At 45.6% G+C, this 20,211-nt stretch overlaps 1 protein-coding gene across 1 annotated transcript in view; it reads left to right on the forward strand.

The window, feature by feature from the left end:
• Positions 1-266: 266 nt before the first annotated feature.
• The window catches only part of KLF7 (Kruppel-like factor 7 (ubiquitous)), a 56,429-nt gene continuing 36,484 nt past the window's right edge, over positions 267-20,211 (forward strand). Inside the window, exon 1 of the mRNA XM_010565080.1 lies at positions 267-368. Coding sequence (XP_010563382.1) covers positions 267-368 — 102 coding nt within the window. The remainder of the gene's footprint in view (positions 369-20,211) is intronic.

Raw genomic sequence — 20,211 nt, forward strand, 5'->3', positions numbered from 1 at the left:
GGCGGCCGCGGGGTGCTCGGTGCGCGCCGGCGCCTCTCGTCCTCCTCGGCCCGGCCCCCGGCCCTCGCCGTCCCTCCGCGCTGATTCTCTCTCTCTCTCCTCTCTTTTTTTAAAGTGTGACTGAAACAAAACAAAGCCAAAGGGACGCTGGATCTATCATTGGTTGATTTTCCTCCTCCTTTTTTTTTTATGATCAAAAACAACCCCCCACCCGAGCAAACAAACACACACAAAAGCAGAAAGAAAGGGTCTTGCTCAGCAGCAGCATGGATGTCTTGGCTAGTTATAGTATATTCCAGGAACTCCAGCTTGTCCACGACACCGGCTACTTCTCAGCTTTGCCATCCTTGGAGGAAAACTGGCAGCAGGTGAATCATTTAAATTACTCCTGTAAATCTCTTAAGTGCAGGCAGTCGGTGCATTGGGGCTGCATTTCTGACTTTATTTTATTTTTGTTCTTTAATTCAGGGTTGGGTTTTTTTGGTGGTTCTTTTTTTTCCGCGTGGGTAGACCTTTAAATCTCTGTATTTTTTGCCACGACAAACTGAGCAGTCCATTCAAATCTGTCTGCCTTCAGTCCTTTCTGAGCACGCCCGGCAGCACCTGAGATCCGGTGGCATTCTTCAGGGTTTTGTTTTTATGGTGACTACTATTTTATTTTATTTTTGAGCTTAGATTTTTTTTTTTTTTCATTCTTTTGAACAAGGCTGATCACTTCCAGCCAGTGCTGACAACTGGCAGCTGGTGGAAACGGAATAGATCATTCTTATTTTCAGGTAATTAGTATATGTCAATAAAAATCGTAGCTTAAATCAGAGCTGGGGGGTGGGCAGGTGTGTGGAAGCACTAGCAAAAGCTTTTAGGGTAAATTCTGTAGCTAGGGAGGTGACTTATTCTTTTTTTTTTCTTTTTTTTTTTTTATAGAAGGTGGGGAGAAACACACGCTTCTTGCTGTATCTTAAAACAATGACGCCTTAGGCTGGTTCCAGTAAACCAGTGTGTTTCGAGGCACCATATGGTTAATATGCAGACAGAATTAGGATAGAGATGGAAATCAAGTATTACGAACGCATTAAAATGATGACTGGTGGCGTGAATAAATAAGACCAAGGAGAAGAGTAGGTTACAGAGAAAAGAGTTGTATAAAATGGAACTATGAGCCCAAATGCATAGATCTATAAATAGTTATCAGCTGGGATACTGAGGGAAAAGGAAAGACAGGATTCCTCGTTACGGCAGGACATTGTGAGACCATCCTGTTTCTTGATGTGATTTTTCTGGCAGAGGTGATATGCTAGGCGAAATTCTGGAAACTAGTGTCTCTTTAAAAGAAAAAAAAAAATCCGCTGGAGGGTAGGAATAGTGGAGTGTGGCTGGGATGACATGTGGTGCTAATGCAGCGCACGGACCCGTGGCACTATTGGTATAAGAATAACGAGCCACTGGATTTCGTCTTGCTAGCATTCACCTTAGTCTTGGCTAGCATAAGGGTAGCATGTGTTAGGTCTTCAGTAAATGACAGCTTGGGATATTAATTTAATTTTTCCTTAGAAGTGTGTGTGGGGAGAAATGTGGACGGTAGGGCTTCAGGGGAGCACTGGGGCTGAGCATTGTCGTCCAGCTGGACTGGGGCTGGATCTTTAAAGGTTTACCCTGGTAAAATTATTTTGGCTTCAGCTTTGTGTGTGTATATGCGCACACACGAGAGGTTTATTGACAGCTACGGTGCAAACACATTCAGGATTTAATTTGCAAAATGACCGATCCAACTTTGCTTTATCCTGCGAGGGGGAGGGGATGCTTTTTGTTATTAATATTCAGCTCGCACATCCATGATGGTCACATCTGCTTTCCTGTTATATTTTTAACATGTTAATTAAACTGAAGAGGTTAATATAATTTCATTAAAAAATTATTTTCACAGCATCGTTGTTGTTGGATTGGTTGCATATTCAGTTGCATATTAGTAACAGTCCAGACAGTCCAAAGCGAGATAATCTGTTGACATAGCCAGCATGCTTTAGGCAGTACTGTGTGTGATACTCTGTCTCCTGCTGCCTTTTATGCGTGGAAGAGCAGCAGTTTGTTTTATACAGTACAATGTACCTACCCAAGCCCACTGTTACCTTTGCGAAATTTAAACTCACACTCTCCTGGTTAAACCCCACTGATTCTCTATGTATGTTTGAAAAGAGAAGTTGACAATCATTTATTACATTTTCCCTTATTTCCCCTCAAATCCTCCAACCAGTGCCTGATGTTTCATAATACATCCTGTATTTACAGTTTGTTTTTATTCCCCTGTTGCTGCCTGGACTCTCCTTGCAAACAACAGGCAGCAAAACTGATGTATCAGTGGTGGGAGCAGCTGAAGCTGACTGTACAGAGCATGCTGTCACACAGGCTTGGCAGACCCACTGACACAGAGACCCCAATTTCATTCTTCTGAATCACTTGCAAATGTAGCCATGTCTTAGGGATCTATTTATTTTAGGCAAACTCTAGCAACTTTGGGACAAGTGATGTGTGTGCATGTATGTGTGTTTCTAAAGGTATCCCTTAAAACTGTCAGGTTGCAGTTGAGACCCCAGGGAAGAGAGCTGACAGGGCAGTGACGGATCCTTGCGGGAAGCATCAGAACTGGGAAGCAGCAGCTTTAATTTTGAATGAAAACACTTGAATGGGTCTTGCCTCCACTCCCATGAAGAGCTCTGGTGCCATACCCGAGCTCCACAGAGGCTCCAGAGCAGTGCTTCTCCCAGCAGCAAAGCAGCACCCCAGGAGATTACTTCAGCCTCTTAAAAGGGGGGAAGTAGTTGTGTGGGTCAAGTGCAGGCTTCTTTATCACGTTGTGAGCTCCAGTTGTTTTGTGGTTAGCAGCTACTAGTTCTTGATGCAGAGAGGTTAGTCGATGCCAGTTCCTCCTCCTAGAAATGGTGTCTACTGCGATACCATAAAAGATGCACTTGCCTCACTGAAAATCAGAGCATGCCTTGGGGTGAAAGTGTTGACACAGTCCTGTCTTCCTTTTCTCCTGAGTCTGGACTACTCTTTAGTAGCTGATGGCTGAGGACTACACAGCTGGGGCAGTTGCTCATATTGCCGATTGTGAAACACCCATCACTCAGGGAGGGCACTGACAGCACAGGCAGGTTGCTAAGTGCTTGCACGCAGTTAGCTGATCTTTCCCTTTTTTCCTTCCCACTGCAAGAGAAATGTGAGCAAGTTTGGTATCTGCGCTTTTGACAATTAGCATTGGAGTTGAATGAGAGCAGCCTAGCAATATGTACAAAACAAACAGATTTTGTGTAGGAAGAGATTGCCATCTCTTGTGTAGGTTTCTTTTTTAGGAGGAAAAATAAAAACAAAAAAACCCCCTTTGTCCGCCTTGGACATAGTTTACATTGTAGAAGTGGAAATACCTGAAGTGGAAGCTGGAATTGAATCCACAATGTGTTTCACGTTATTTTAAAACACATGTTGGGAAGGGAGGGCTTGGTTTTTTTCAGCAGCAAAAGCTTAGCTTCCCTATGTCAGCTTTGGGTGTACACCTTCAGGCAAAACACTTTTGAGGTCGGGATGGTTTTTTCTTTGAGTGGGGAGGTCAGGATCTAATCAGTAATTCATAGCACAACTTCATCAGGAGGGAGAGAACTTTGTTTAGTCTTTGTTTAGCTTTGCCAGCAGCGTTGAGCTGCCACAGCACTGAGAGAGATTAAAGGAAGAGGTGGGCTCTCTGGATTGGAAAACAAGCCGTTTGCTGTACGTCAGCTGGCTGGTATCTCAGCATCTGTGTGTTTCTGCCTGGTGCTTCATCCTGGCTCTGACTGAACCATCCTAGTTGCTCTCTGTTGCTGCAAGCTGACTCTGCAGTTCAGGACCTGGGTGGGGGGAGATTTTAGCACCTGCGTGGCTGCTGCGGTGCACCGGGCGGACCTCTGGCCCCATATGCCGTTGCTCGGGGGTAGATGTCTGATGTGGCATCCCTGAGATTGGAACCAGACTGCTGGGAGAGACAGCACGAGGCCGAAGAGTGCCTCGTTACTTTGCAGAGGAAGGAAGTGGGTAGGAGGCTGTTTTTGAGGGAGGCGACTGTGAGGAGTGTAGCCCGTGCGGCTGCACGTGGTCCCACTCTCAGTGTGCCAGGCTGCAAGGAGGGGGAGAGCAGGGCTGAGAATTGGGAAGGGCTGGACATGGGGCTTCAGTCTGTTCTTTGAGCTGGGCCTTTACAATGTCATTTGGGGAGTCATTAAAAGATCAGTGTGCAGAAGGCATCTTTTGTAGTCAGGTATGTCTCTTCCTAGGGATAACATTTCAAATCATCACTATTATCCTTCTCCATAGGCCCCTTGGATGACTCTGGACTCGCCATCCTTGTGTGGAGAAGGGGTCTGATCAGGAGACATTTTGGGGCTCTCTTCATATTCTGTGGGGGCCATAGGGCAGCCTTTAGCATGGCAGTTCCTGTAGTGTCAGAGGACAGGAGCACAAAGAACAGGTAGATGCATAGGGTCACCGTGTGTGCAGCTGATGCAAGTGTATAAAATGAGCAAGGCTTAGGTGCTAAACCCTGGCTAATTCTAAAAGAGCCAGCCTTTCCCACATGTGTCATCGGGCAGAATAGGTCTAATTGGCTGGCAGAAGTGGAAATGGCATTATATTGTTTGCCCGATAACCATTGCCCGATAACATTTCCTCTTGCCTTGGCTGACCCGGCTGCTCTCAGCTGCAGCAAACAATGATCTTTCCAAGGAAGATGCATGTTTCCTGTAAAGTGTAGGATCAAGGAAGCCTTTGTTTTGCTCTTGACTCTGTTGTAGAGCCTTCTTTGCATATTTCTAATCAATTCTTCAAGCCTCAGTTTCCCTCCTGCTGAAGCATCTGACAAAACGATGCTAAGGCGTGGTCTTTGTGGGACTGGGAGGCTGAGTTTTGACCTGTTCTGGCAAAGTGCTTTGAGATCCCTGTGCTGTGTGAGAGCAGAGTATCCCGAGGTGACTAATCTAGCTGAACTCTTACATCTTAATGCTGACTTCTATTTGGCAGACAGGGTCATTTTCAGGCCTATAGGAAAAATTTCCACTGCTACTGGAAAGGAATAAATCACACTGGAGAACATTCCTGCCTCCCCATCGTCTCCATTGTTCTAGTTTAATGGCATAGTTGGCCACTACATAAACTAAACCATCTCTTTTAATATTGCTATTTCATCTTGGTTCCAGTCACAGTGTAACACATTTCTTAAGTGCTTATAGTACATCATGCCTCTTGAGAATAACTTGCAGAAATGGTTGACTTCCAAGAACAGCCACATGTGTAACGCAGTGTATTTCAGACTCTAAGCGTCAGTCCATTTATACCTGCAGGCTCTCTGCTTGCTCCATGTGCTGAAAGCATGCTCCTATCACCTTACAGAAAGAGATGGAGAAAGAGATGGAAGACAAACTGAAACTGCTGTCTCTTGTTTCATGATTCCTTAATTACAGAATCTGTTGTTATAAGTGATTATTTCTTGGCATTATGGAAGTGTAGAGCCCCGCAATCCATGTTACAGGTCTTAAATAGCTGATTATGTGTGTGACTTGTGTCATGTGATTTTGAAATGGTGTAAATACCTTTAAGCAATGCACAACCATAATGTGGGTACTCAACTAGAAAATATTTTCTCTTATTTGATTGGGATGCTTTAACCTCCCCTCCCCCAAGCCCACACGTTTATGTATGTCCTATTGAACAGGCAATGCATAGATTATAGTAGGCTACATAAAAATCATGATATATAGCTAGTCTGCAATCTGATACTTCCATGTGGAAATGGCAGAAGGTCTTCAGTTCCACGCAGTAATTTCACACTTAAGCTCTCCAGGGTAGAGGCAAATGGTGTCTTCTGGATATTGTCGTATTTTTTGAGGCCTTGTCAAATGAGTCTCCACTGAGAAACGTCCAGTGTGTTACTCCTCCATTCTGCATTGGGAAACATGTTATAGGGAAGCGAGAAGGAAGCTGCTTCTGTTTGACTCTGTAGCTGCATGTGAACAACCTTGATTGCAATTGTCCTTATAGAACAAAGGGATTTTGCTCACTGGCTGAGCAGCATTGATGTTCAGTACATTAAGCAATGGAGTAATAGTACACCTCATCTCCTATCAAGTTTGTCCCATTTTGCAGAGGGGAAGAAAAATTGTAGGCTTTTGATCACCACGCTCAAACCCTCATGAAGTTATTCACAGGTATTGTAATCGGTGGCGGTTTTCCTTTTTGATGGTAAACCTGAATTCTGGAGAGTTAATAAAGGTGTTTTCAAGAATGGTGCTGAGTCCCTCTTACTATCCATTCTGTTTCCCTGGACTCTCAAGTGCCTCCTGGCCATGCCCTTACGTATTCGTTACAATGCCCCCACCACTTCCAAACTCCCAGCAACACTCAGGAGCTGGGATTGCCATTTTTGTGGTGTCTTTCAGGCTCAAGTTGCAGGAATCACCCAACTGAATTGCTGAATTATCTTCTCCCCATGGGTCCTCTTTGTACTATGGGTGCTTCTACCTTGGTCCAGATGAATCTGGATTCACTTGAACTGCAGGGTTCAGCTGATTCTGCAGCAAACAAACAAAACAAACCTGCCAGGGAAAGAGCCTCCCCTCCTCCCAAATTTTCCTGCGTAGAGAACAGGTTTGGAATCCAGATGTTACACAGGTATATTCCCCAGCTTGGTGCTGTTGTATTTGAGACTGTCCCAGTCTTCTTCCGTTGGCTTCAGTCTTGATAGGCACTACGCATGTTTTGAGTGTCTGAGTTTGGCACTCTCTTGGCTGTGTCTCCTTCCCAGCATTGCCAGTTTGAGTTAAAAAATCTTGTGCCTGGTTCCCAAGACACTGAGATTGTCTTTAAAGTCACAGACTTTTCACTTTTTAATTTGATGTTCTTTTTACTTTCCTTGCTTCTGAGCCACTGAAGATTTGTTTTATTGTCTTTTATTCTCAAAAATAAGAAAACCTGGGGTTTCCAACACTTACCTGATGCCAGCAGCATTAAGAAAATGCCACTATTGTGTCATTTTGAGAGCTGGCAGTAGAGAGATAGGTGTGTACATCAGAAAAAGCTCATGTATCGCTGCATTCACCAGGCTGTATTTGCCATCCCTGCTCTGGCAGCAGCTGGTGAGGAAGGCTGCCTGGCTGTTCAGGTTGTTAGGCTGCCTGTGAGAGCAGGGTGCATGTCTCATTTCCCTTCTTAGAAGAAATCATTTCAGCCTTTATGACCAAAGATAGTTAGACATCTTGGATTTAATCAGGACACCAAACCTTTGCTTCTCAGTTCTTCAGTTTCAAAATGAGTTGGCAGCTCTTCCATTCTCATAGGGCTGCTGTGAAGATTCATATTGGAGGTTTGCGGTGCTCAGGCACAGCGGCTGGGGCAGGAGAGGGTTGCGCTAGGCTAAGGGGAGATGGGCAGCCAGCCTCTCTGAAGCTGCTGGCCCAAATCCTGCCACGCCAGCTGGCTGGTGCTGAAAGTGCAGGACAGCTCCTGTGCAGGGAGCCCTTGGCAGGGTGCGGCACTGCCTCTCTGAAAAAATGAAGATAAGGATACAAAAGGTAAGCTTAAATCCCCCTTCCCACAGGTTTGTGTCATCTTTGAGACAACCTGGGCACAGGACTAATTTGGCCCCTTCTCTAGGTTTTTAAAAGGTGTTGGAGTTGGGTGTAGGAAGGTTGGGCAGGAAGACATGGGATTTTTTTGTTTAAAATGTTTAGTATATCAGCTCTGATATATTAAGCTGCTCTGATGCTCTTAATCCTTTATAAGCAGGTACCCATCCTCTCCCTGTTCTTCCATGTGAAGGATCATTTCTAATCCAGAGCATTTCCACGCAGTGCAACTGTGTATTCATTACATGTGTTATTATTTGGAGAACTATTAAGATGCATGTGGTATACTTTACAACGTACACTAAAGAGTCTGAGTCATTTACGCACAGACTGCGTATTAATGTTTGCTGAAGGTCCAGCAGGCACGCTTATTTAAGTGTCATAATGGTTTTGAACATGGTGCTTACAGACCATGTCTCACATGTCCTAATCCTCTTGGTTATTTCTTGGCATTGTGGACCCAAGTGCAAAGCTGGGGTTTAAATCATACGTGGGCGTCAACAGCTCCTGCTCTGCAAGGGATAGAGAAGTAGGCAGTGACACAGGCGAGCTTGGGAGACAGTGTAATTGATGGGGAAGGATGCGAAGGAGAAGGACACTGGCTTGTGAGAAGCTCTTCTGAGACATTCCAATTAGTGTTCTGATTTACAAATCCTGCCCTTAAACCTGCAGCCTCCCAAGGTCAGTTTTAAAGGCACTCTGGCATAAGGTTGATGTTTGACCATGATGGACCTTTGTAAACCAACGTGTTCTGACAGAAACTGCAATCAATGGAAGTATCTCCATCTGTATAATTAAAAAAGCCCTGGAAGCAGGGTTTGCATTTTTTGGACAGGATCATCTTGCCCACCTGCTGCCTTTGCAGCTCTCGCACTGCAGCATTCTTCCTGTGCAACTGAAGTGAAGTGACTGAAAATCAAAGTGAAAATGACTGTTTGTTCGGATTGTGGAGTGAGGAAAAATGCATGCGGCATGACAAGTAAATTAGTTTTTAAAAATGCTTTCACTACTAATAGGCTACTGTGCTGTTAGGCATTTGGTTTTAATCCTGACTTTCGAGTGGGCAAAGTTCACTTTCAAGCATAAGGACAATTCTTGGGTTTGTAAACATTTGCAATTTCTGCTGACTTGTCCTCACTCCAGCCCAGGAGGGAAATCAGCACTGAACTGAATTGCTTTGTGCTGGTGGGGGTGAAGTGGGAGGCTGCCTTTAATTACCTGCCTTTATTCTCCACCAGGGCCGGATGGAAAACAAAGGTTCCAGCTAGCAAAGGCCATGGTGAAAGATGTTCAGTGGGTGGAATAGTAGAAGGGGCGAGAGGTGCTCCTGTCTGTTTGCTTTTTACACCTAAAATGGACATTGGCCACATCACAGCACTTAGGTGTGATGTAAGAGACCCGGATTTGAGTCACTGCTTTGCTTGATTCAGGTCTGCCCTTCCAGATTACATCTTAGATGTGTGAAATTTCAGTGGATGATGTGGTGGCTCCAAAACCAATATATTCCAGTAAAACACTTTAGACTGGGCAAAAATGTAAATTTTTTTGAGAATGTTTGGTAGAAATGTTTCAACCAGTTCTACTTTCTAGAAGCTTTCCTGAGGGCCTGGCCCTGTTTTTCGTGTGAGAGACTTGTTTTGGCTAACATCTTTGGCTTTGTTGACAATTTTAGCCTTCCGTTTCAGGGCTTGCGCCCCTAAAACTGGATTCATTTTCCCCAGCTATTAGCAATTTGGCTAGTAAAAGGTATCCAGACTCTCTGCATCCTGTGACTCTCCTGCATCTTTTGAGAACTGCAGCCACAATCCTACGTGGTGCTGTAAGCAATGTCTGCGTACTTCTGGTCTCTAACCTGGGGGCCTGCTCTCCCTCGCTCTGGGTGTGGGTCTGGCAAGGCATGTTGGTGCACGAGATGCACAAGAGCGGTGCAATCACATGTGTTCTTCGGCTCCTCGGAACTGCTGGTCACTCCTCTCTCCTCTGCTCAGCTGCTGCTGGCGAGGTGCTGTGCCGGTTTGTTGGCGAGCAGTCAGTGTACTCGCCCTCCCTTGGCACCTCTGGCTTACCGCTGGGTCTGAGGTGCACCACACCCCAGGGTGCAGGGTGAGGTGAGCGGCTCAGGCGCTTTGTTCTTTTCCTGTGGCTGCACAGTGGTTTGAAGGGTGCCAGCCCTGCAGAGCCTGCTGCCTGCTTCCAGCTGGTGAAAAGTACTAAATAATCCTGGTTTGGGGTTTGGTTTTTTCTTTTCTTTCTTTTGGCTTCCCCTGTCAGCCTGGAAAATTTATGCTGCTCCGAAGAAAACATTCCACTCATCTGCAAGCTACTACAGCTGCCGTGTGAGTAATAAAGTATGGAAAGGAGGAAGGGAGAGGGGAGAAGAAAGATGGGAGCTGGTGTTTCATATGGAAAGCATCACGCCAGAAGTGGCTTTGTTTCCAACACGTGGACAGTGGAGAGGCTGCATTTGCTGCTTAATGGAAAATCGGTGCCAGTGAAAAGAAACCTCCCTCGTTAGTGACTAGATCAGAGGGGGGTGAACTTCAGTGTCTCTTGCTTTTTTTTTAAATGTGTCCACATTTTAAAATAATAAGGGAGAAGCAAAGGGCACTGGGCTGACTTGAGAATACAGCCGGTTTGGGCAAAATAGCTCTTTTCTGTCTCCATCTGACGCTGCTGTCCCAGTTCACTCTGGTGGTGTCACAGCCCTCCCTTGGCTGTTCATAAGCTGTGCCAGCACCTCAGGGTGGTTGTGAACATCTGAAGGTTGCTGTACATCAGGTTCTTAGCAAGGTGTGTGTTTCTTATGTTTGTTTTTGGTTTCTGATCTTTCGGGATAGTGTGAAGTCATGTTTGTAGACTTTCCTGCACAATCGAGGAAACCAGGAGCTTGGTTTTGGTGCTGAGAAAGGTGGTTCTGATGTAACAAGAAGTCTCTGAGAGTTCGGGCTTTAAGAAACGTGTGAAAGAGCAGTGGGGATTGCAGTCAAATAGTGAGAGTAAGGGACGTTTGTCTGATTAGAACAGAGGAAGGAAGCACTCACAGTTTTGGAGGTCTCCAGTATCTTGGAATAAGAGGCAGACAGCTGTAAGTGTTGACATGACACAGTGAAAGAGCTTGTAAGGTGCTTCTCTTGCAGGTTTGAGAATTTCGGGGTAAGTGGATGTCACCTGGGGTCGTTTCCTACTGTTTACTGCAGGAAAACAGCATAGACTTCTCTTATCAGCATATCCCTTAGCTCTCCTGTGTTTTTAAAGTGAAAAGAAAGATTGTTGTATACAGTGTTTGAAAACGGAAGGGCCTGGTTTAGTCTGAGATCTTTTTCCTACAGGGAACGAGTCTTATGGTGTTTGATTGTACAGTTAAGGTCAGGAAGAGCTTTGCTGTTTCTTCCATTGATTACAGGATGAAACCTTCTAGACACAAGCTGAATTCTCTGTCTCCAGTGCTTCCCTGGATGAAGATGTTTGCTTGAATCAGTGCCTCAGGAGCTGGGGTGATTTGGGGTTTAAAGAAGGGTAATGTGGGGGCCTTGCTCTGCTTGGTTCCCTTACCTCCAGGACAGCCTGGTCCCATGGCATCACACTGTGCTTCTGAGTTGGCTGCAAAGCTCATGCTCTCTCTTCAGGCAGCCCTGATTTTCTGCTCACTCAAGACAGTTTTGTTTTCTGAGAGTACTCCTGTATTAATCTTTCTTGGATGCTGGCAAATAAATTTCAGGGTACCCAGTTTAAATACTCTTTACTGAGTGTGCCTAGCTCGTCTTGGGCTTTCTGAGCTTTGGTGGTTTGTTTAAAACATGAATAAGCCCCAGTTGTTTGAGGGAGAACAGAAGAATGCCTGTGCAGAGTTACTTTCTGGTGTGGACTTGGTAAACAGGTGACTTCCCAGCATAGTTTCTCAGTGTTGAGAAGAATACCAGTAGGTACACAGAGCCCTACAAAGGCTGCATTGGGATTTCTTTTTCTGACTTGAGAAACTCATGTTACATTTCTTTGAAGAACACATTTGAGGGAAAGCAAGAGAAGCAAGGTGTGGGTGGTTTCTTATTCCCAAATACCTCCAGTGCATGTGACACTTAGAAAATGCTGAATACTCATATTCCAAGTCTTGAATGCCTGTCGAGCTGGACACTTTGAGTGGATGCCCTAGGTTGAAGACTCCTCTTCACTGGGACTGTCTCACACAGATTATCTTCATGCAGTAAGAGCTGTACTAGCTGCAAGGCCTTGTAATTCAGTCAGTGTTTTGTTTGAGCAAGCTTCATTTCTGGTCAGGTGTTGTTGCACTGTGGTATAAGATGGGAATTTCTGTCTCCTTTCCATTTCCTTATGTTTAAGTGGAAAAGGTCAAGGAAACCTTTACATTCTGTTCTGAATGCTTTTTCTCTTTGTAAATGGGAAGAGTAGTACCCACATCATGTTGGGGATTTCACGTCAGTCAGTGAGTCAGATCCTGGGCCGTTGCAAACTGATGCAGATCTGCCAAAGTCACAGTGCCAATACGCGGATTTACACTGGCCCAGTGTCCACAAAGTCACTTGACACCTTGCAGGAGAATGGTCTATACAAATCCCAGGTCTTGTCAGGATGTGGAATAAATATCAGGATGTGGGCAGAAAACAGCACACCCATTTTAATGATTTGATTAAAACAATATTGCTGCTCTATGGCTCTCATAAATGTATTTCCACTGGTGTTGGGGGGAGGAGATATTCTCAAGTGCCATAATGAGAGAGTACATTTTTTAAAATGTTGCACAATAGGCCACTAAGTTGTGCTCCGGATATATTGGCTTATTTCTGTTTTATAGTGAGCTTGGCCTTAGGCATCCTATAAATACCATTTCTCCCCCTACCTTCAGCTAATAAATGATGGAAACTGTACCGGAAAGAAATTTTCTTTCCATCAAAGAGTGGGAGGTCCTGAGCAGCCCTCTATAAAACAAAGGATGCAGCATGATTTGTTTTCTTTGTTTTTTCAAATGAAGAAAATGTGGGGATGGAGGGAATGAGAAGATGTTTCTAAGTGCTAAACGTGCTCTCCCCAACACTGCAAGGTAGGATGATGTCTGGTGTGGGCATTGCTTCCCCCAGGACAGTAATACCCATCTGTGAAATGGAAGACAGATGGGAGCGGTTTCTGAACAGTCTCAGTGCATGGGAAGAAGGAAGGATCCCATTCTGATTTACCCTCGGGCTTTCATATCCAGCAGTGGAAACCAACCTGACAGTGGGTGTAAATGAGCATCGAAAGGAGCCCTTTGTGTAATTCAATGGGCTGTGTCATCCAGGGTCGGACTAAATTATCAGAATGGCCCTTTTTGACCTTAAAATCTGCTTCTGTAAGTCAGTCCTCTTTGAGACCTTTTTGCTCTGTTTTAATGATGTCAGAAAGCTGTAGTGTAAATGTGAATCATGAAGGGTGCCTGCTTGTGCACATATGGGTGGCTAGACATGTTTCATTTCGAGAATCCATAACATACGTACTGTGTATCACGTTGGAAATGTGTCTCAGAGGAGAGACCAGGTTTGTGGAGGTGGGGGCTTCCTTCTGCACTGACTAGAATCAAAAGCGAGTCCATGTCATGACATGGCATGGCATGGCATGGCATGGCTCAGAGATGGTATAGGACCACATTCTGACTGCAGCTTGGCCTCTAAAGTTAGAGAAGGGTCAGGGAAGACCTTGTGATCAGCAAGGGGGTCTTACTGGCTAATTTTGAAGGCAAATGAGGTTCAGGAGCAGGGTGTACATGATGAAAAGGCATTTTTGGTCACTGCCTTCATCCAGCAACAATAAACCATGCATATAAGCAGATCTGGTCCAGAAACAAATACACTTGGAAATTAGCAGTTAGATCGTTAAATTCTTTTGCCCAGGTGCCATTTCTTATTGAATGCTTCGGTGGTGCTTTCCAGTCTCATTTGAAATCCACCTAGCACGAGGCCCTGCTTTCCTTGGAAGCATGTGCTAAAACCTAGTTTAGGGGAGGAATATCTAACAGGCTGTTCTCTCTCTTACCTGAGTCTAATTTCTCCCCCTCCCATATTCTCTCTCTTCTCCATGCGCAAGTCCATTGCTTTGTTTGGGTTCACCCTGTTCATAGCTGCATGGTCTGTGATGCTTTTTCCCATCTTTATCTATATTAACTCTTTCAAGGATTGTTATCTAAATGTGAAATGAGACCCCTGCTCATTGACTGGAGATTATAACACTGACTGTGGAACAGACATGATAAATAGTAATAAATGTGCACGTCCCTTTCAATTTTGTCATACTTAACATCTGTCTGTTCCTTCCAGTTTTCCTGTATATCAGATGCTAAGAATGTGTCCTCGAAGCTATATTGGTCTTCTCTGTGTCTTATCTATTCTCGGTCTCTTTTCAGCCTTACAGGATCTCTGCTTTGTATTGAGTGTGCATGTTGTGTTGCTGTTTCTTCCATAAATGCATTAATTTGTCTTCTTCCAAATTCAATCTTAAGGATTTATTTCCTGCCCCTGCGTGGTTTTCTTTACATACTGCCTCTCTCTGCTGGCATCACAAAAAAATTTAGCATTTCCTCCTTAAGCTCTTTTCCCTGCTTTTCTTCACAATGAAAGCTTTTTATCAGTTTCCTTAGTTTTCTGATTTGTTTTTATTAAGCATGTTTTTATAGTGAGGGCTGCGATCCATTGGAGTAAATGGAAACAAAAAATTGAAGCCAAAGTTTTGTTTGTTTGCTTAACGAAACAGATCAGACTTTAAATGGGATGAAGTCAAATCAGTGCTGATGACTTGTCTTGATGGTAGCTGCTTCTAAGTGCTGGCTATTGACAGCGAGTCATGGAAGATCTCAGCATTCTGAAAAGCCTAAAATCACAAATACAACCGTGGGGTTGAAAATCACATGGTGGTATTAGTATCAGGAAGAGCAGGGTTGCTGTGAGTTGCTGCCCTTTGTTCAGCAAACAGTATCTATATGCTGGTTAGTTAGTTGAAGACCACTGTTTTTATGGCTGATGGATGTGAGGTGGGTGTTTAACCTGGATCATGGTTAAAGGGTAAAGGCCCCTCGAATTTCGGTGCCTACCCAGCACACCGCTGCCCTTTTCTTCAGCAAAGGGAGGCGTTCCAACACGGGCAGGGAGCAGGCCTGCCCAAAATGCTGCGGGGTCAGTGGTGGGGTCCCACCACCATCCCTCTGGAGGGTCCCCCCTCTGCCACCACCCACTGGGGTGGGTGGCTTCAGTGGCCTTGAGCAGGGTGGCTCCCTGCCTCCCTGTCCCCGCCGCCTTAAAGGAGGATTTTCCAAAGCCGCTCGCATAAGGCAAAGGAGCCTGCCTGAGCCGGGGAGGGGGGAGCGTTAGCTGCTCTGGACTGCAAGGCGCTCTTCGGTTCGCTTGGCAGGTCACCCCAGGCTCTGGACCTTCCTGCTGTGTTTGTCCACTGTGCTGCTTTTAACCGTCTCCGCTCCTTTGAGTCAACCTGGGCTGCTCGCACGGCAAAGAAATATTTTCCTGGTGTTTCAGAACATGCGTGATTCCCTCTCCTTCCTGTGGAGGAGGAAAGCTGCTCGCCCCATACAGGGTCTGCCAGGGTTATAACAGAACAGTGGGGCCTTGCCAAACAGCAGTGAGGTGTACAGCTGGCTGTGGGCAGTGGGGCTCTGCCGGTTTTTGCTTGGTTCTGCCGCTGTGAAAACTTCTTGCAGGAACTGTCATCTTTCTCCCCTTTATTCAGCAAGCTCTTAAGCTGTGGGTATCCTTGAGGGGTTTTTGTGTGGAACGTGAGGACTGTAAAGAAACAGGTCCTAAACCATGTGCTGTTACTAATGATCCTGCAGACCAGCATGTAAAAAGCCAAATGTTTTAATAGAAATTAAGGAGTGAAAACAAAGAAAAGACCTGCTACAATGAAGCACCATGTGGCGCCATCCTTAGGACTTGATGGTGTGATTGCACTGGTCTACATCCTGGGTGTATTCTTCCATCTAATGTCTTCCTGGAACAGCTGAAAACAGAGGGGTATGCAGAAAATCCACTGTCCATCCAGATGTTAATCAGTACAAATGCTGAAGTTCAGAAATAAAATATGAATGAGAAAATTGTGGGAAAGCAGTACTTTCTGTGCCTACCTTTATTTCAGTACCAGGGACTGTGCTGGCAAATTTGTGCAGTCTGGAGCAGAAAAAATCCTCAGTAGTACCCCGATAAGTCAGAGGACCTGACACCTACAGTCTTGAAAGCAAAACTTGCAGGTTGCCTTTTTGAAGCTCAAATTTTCCAAGAGCAATGACAGAGCAGTTTCAGCAGAGAAAAATACATACCCTTTCATTCAAGACCCAGAGGTTTAGAGCATTCAGATATCTGTCTGATTTGATGGTTGGGCTTTGAACAGACAAGATGCTTCACAGCCATTGCCCTTAGAGAGCAGGGAAGCTGTTGCATGCCCATTTTACAGGCTGGGAAACTGGGACACCCAAGCGCTCAATTGTTGGAGAGAGGAATTCAAGAGCAGAGCTTGAAAAGAATACCAGCTCCCTGATCTCCATTTTAATTAAATTCTTTCTGCAATTGTCTTCCCTGCCAGTTTAACTGGTGGAATGTGGTCTAGCGGAGGAATTTTTGGCTGCAAACTTGACAGGAATATTTTTCTGGGCCAGATCCTTGCCTAGTGTAAATTAAGATGACACCACTAGCTACAATTACTGTGCTAGCAATTTACTCCTCCCTCTGAGAATCTGGCCCTGGTTTGCAGACAGTGGGCAGTGTCATATAATTTCTTCTTTTTAATTTTAGTCTGTCTAGACACTTTTGCAGCACCCCTTTCTGGGAGGACTTTGTGCCAGCAGCTCTGGAGCAGCACCACACTTCTCTGGTGAGAAACGCTTAGCAGACACAGCATGAAGGTGGCCTGGTGTGCTCAATCTCAGCATTTCACCTCCCTGGTGCAGGGTTTGGCTTTGATAGTCTCAGTGATTTTTGGTGGAGAGGTGGCAGAGGGGATACATGGCAAGATTTCTTCCCTTTGGAGGGGGAGTGAGTCTGTCGTTTTCCCTTTTTTTGACGATGTGTTGTCCCAGCTGAGTGCTGGAGAAACACAGCTGCTGCCGATGCAGCGTTTCTGTGGTAGTTTTTCTTTCCAGCAATGGATGACACACCTCTCTTTGTGGGTAAGAAGGTCTTTCTCCTGGTTTTGAAGGCCATTTGCTGGCCTTGTGTTTATTATTACAGTCAGTCCTTCCTCCCATGCTGTCAGTATTTACCACTCAGCCTTTAGCTTCTCTGCTATGTTTTCTCCCACACTGAGTCACCTGGCATAGGGGTGTACCTCTCCAGCCGCCTTCAAACTTGTCACGAGGCACACACAGGACCTAGTTTTTACAAAATCCTCAGATTTGCTGGCTGTGGTTAAGCAGGTGATTAGCTAGGACTGTTTTTCTTCCCCTTCCATTCTCTTGTCAATTCCTGAGTTACTCACCAGGATTGTCTGTAACTGTGTTTGTTGAGCCAAACACAGAAAGGCCATGACTCTGGCTGGGGCTCAGGAGCGGCAGCGATATATACCCTTTTACTACCATTACTTCTGCTTGCATCCAAATGCACTTAACTGAACCCCTAATCCTCATAATCATTTTACAAAATTTGCTAATCATAAAGTCCTACCTTCTGTTGTTAACCACCTACATTTATGTGTCTGTACCCAGCCCCCAAAAGGAAGGGTCTTCATGGCTGCAGAAAAAAGCCTGAAGATAGGGGTACTAAAGTCATTAAAAACAAAATTTCTTTTTGAGAAAACTATAAAGCGCACACTATTTCTGGGATTCCACCTGAGCTTGATCAATATGAATGAAGCAGAGGTCTCCCAAAAAAGCAGCTTGCATGGAAATGGGTAAGAGATTCTTTGTGCAATCTTAATGATTTTGAGAGAGCCGTTTCCCCTGTGAATTGCTGTAGGAGTTTGCACCCCTTCCCCCAAGCTCAGCAGAGGCAAGAACATATGACTATCCTCATGTAAGGTAGTGCAGTGTTAATAATGCTGCTGTATTGATCAAACTGGGCTGCTTTGTCACCAGGGACAGCTGGCAGGATTTATTCTGACTCTGAAGGCTGTGCCTCCTAAAGTGCATTTTCCAGTCCTTTCACTAGGCGAAGGGTGTGTTGTGCTTTTTGTCTTAGCCTGCAGGAGCAACGCTTTCAAAAGATTGTATGGTGTCCCACCGTCCGCTGCCTCTATCATTTCTGCTCTCAGGGCTCCCACCTCACTCCCACTCAGAGCTGGATGGGTCTCAAGATCTTGTTGCAGCAAGATCCAGTTGTTTGCCCTTGGAGGCTGTAATGTGGATAAACACAGGGTGACGGGAACAGGAGAGGCTTCCTCTTTGCTTAGAAAGTGAGCAAAACATCAGTAAGAAAGCAGCGTAGAAGCAAAAACATGTGCAGGGCGGTTTTGTTCCCCCCCTGGCTGATACTCATGACCTTGTTAAAAAGATCAGTCTGCTTCAAAGACTGCACGTGGTCATTTTTAAGTGTAGGGAGAAACCGAATGTGGCTTTTATTTTTCCATCTGATAAATTGCCAGTTGCAGGTTTTACTTACAGAACACTCTGAGTAGTCTGAGAAGAACACGATCACCTTGATATTATATTTATGAGTAAAAATGGTATGAGGCAAAAAAAGCTCTTAGCTCACATGTAAAGAAGACTTTTAATGCAGTTTTTGCTTCCAGGAATGCACCATTACTCATGGCAGGGAAGGGACACATTAGCAGGCTTGACAGACAGGAGGGCTGAAATGCCTAGGGGCACTCAGGGGCTCGCGGGGCAATTTGACATCATGCTTCTTTGACAGGTGTCGTGAGCTTGGTGCTGGGTAGTGATGGGACATCTGCAGAGCAGGGAATGGTTAGAGACATTTGAAATGGAGAAAAACCCCTGAACCTTGCTCTGGTGATGGTGGGAGCACCTCTGGGGCACTCTGAGAAGAGCCCACGTGCTCAGAAGTGCTGCAGTGTATTCTGCAGGGGCTCAGGGTGGCAACCAAGTCACAACTCATGGCTGGAAAATTGTCCCCTGAATGTGTAGGCTGCCAGTAAGTGCCGGCTATAGCTAAAGAAGCACGGTTTGAGTGCATTCCTCTCCCTTTCTGAGTCCCAGTTCCAGGACTGCTGGGTCTGAAGCAGATCCCTCCAGCAGCCCCGGCCACCACAAGGCATTTTGGCTCTCGCTTCAGCTCTGATATCATGCAACCGCTTGGGAAGCACAACTGCTTGGGAAGCGCAACTGCTTGGGAAGCAGAGCTGGCTGGAGGCGAAGCAGGAAAGTGCTCCCAGGAATGTTCCCTGCGAAGCAGAGACTCAGCCTGTGGTCTCTCACGCGGCTCCTCCTCTCCCAGCATAAAGGTTACCTTTGTATGTTTATAACCAAAATAAAATTGCAGCTCCTGAAAACTATAATTTGTACTTGGGGGAACATAATGTTTGTGTTTAGCTATTGCAGGGATTGTACCAAGGCACAGTGACAGAGGTCTGAAGCGTTTGGGATGACGATAGCTGGCAACAGACTCCGCCTTTGGGGGCTACTAAAAACAGATTTAGTTAAGCAGTATCCATGATGAACAAAATGCCAGGGAGGACTGGTTGTACCGTGAGGAAGAGGACTCCCCTCCTGCAGCAGGAGAGGCTGTCCTTCCTCAGTTCCCGCTCTTCCCCTTCCCACAAACCAAGCCAAGAGAGCCTGGCTGTGGTCTTCCAAACTGTGACACTGGAGACTTCCATCCCATCTCAGAAAGACAATAGAGGGAAGGAGTGGTATACAGCCAACCCACAAAGGCAGGCTTATCTCTGGAGATGCTATATAGGCTTAAATAGACTGGAAAAGGGAAATGGGGGAAAATAGGACACTTAAGGTAAACTAACTACATTTTTTAAACGTCTGAGTTGGAAATATGCCAGATAACATGTCCACTGTTGGGATTATAGTGACTACAATATGTTTCCTCTTTTCCTTGTTGGTAAGTGGGTTTTGTTTGTTTCCTTTCTGGAGAGTGGTGAGGGAGAGGAGGAGAGGTGAGGCAGGAGAGTTCCCTGCAGCGCATGTTTGGTAGCGCGCTGGAGCTGTCTGTGGCAGTTTAATGGGTAAGGCTGTGGTGCCGTGAACGTGACATCTTCTAATTCCCGACATCATCACTTGGGCCTTTTTGTCTCAGGGAAAGACGCAGTGTTGAGTTTCCTTTGGTTTGCTCAAAGAGGATACTTAGGGATGGGGCTGGAAAGCTGAAGGCCTCACAGCCAGCCTCTCAGCAGCATGGGTGCAGGCAGAAGGGATGCTAAAAACCTTGCCAGCAGAGAGTTGCCCTCATCCGGTATCATCTCCGCAAGGTGGTGCTGAGTGCTGTGTTCGGTTATGTACCTGGAATTAATTTGGGAACCCTCCCCATTAATTTTTGGGGGAAAGGTGCCAACATAAACTTGAGGTAGGGTCTGGTGATTTTGCACAGTATTCTCCAATACATTTCCAGGGATATTTTGCCAGGAGAAACAGAAGGTTTAAGAGAGAGCATGAAAAGGGTGAAAAGGGACAGTG

This window comes from Haliaeetus leucocephalus, unplaced genomic scaffold, assembly GCF_000737465.1.
Source record: "Haliaeetus leucocephalus isolate CR32 unplaced genomic scaffold, Haliaeetus_leucocephalus-4.0 Scaffold1, whole genome shotgun sequence".
Lineage (NCBI taxonomy): Eukaryota > Metazoa > Chordata > Aves > Accipitriformes > Accipitridae > Haliaeetus > Haliaeetus leucocephalus.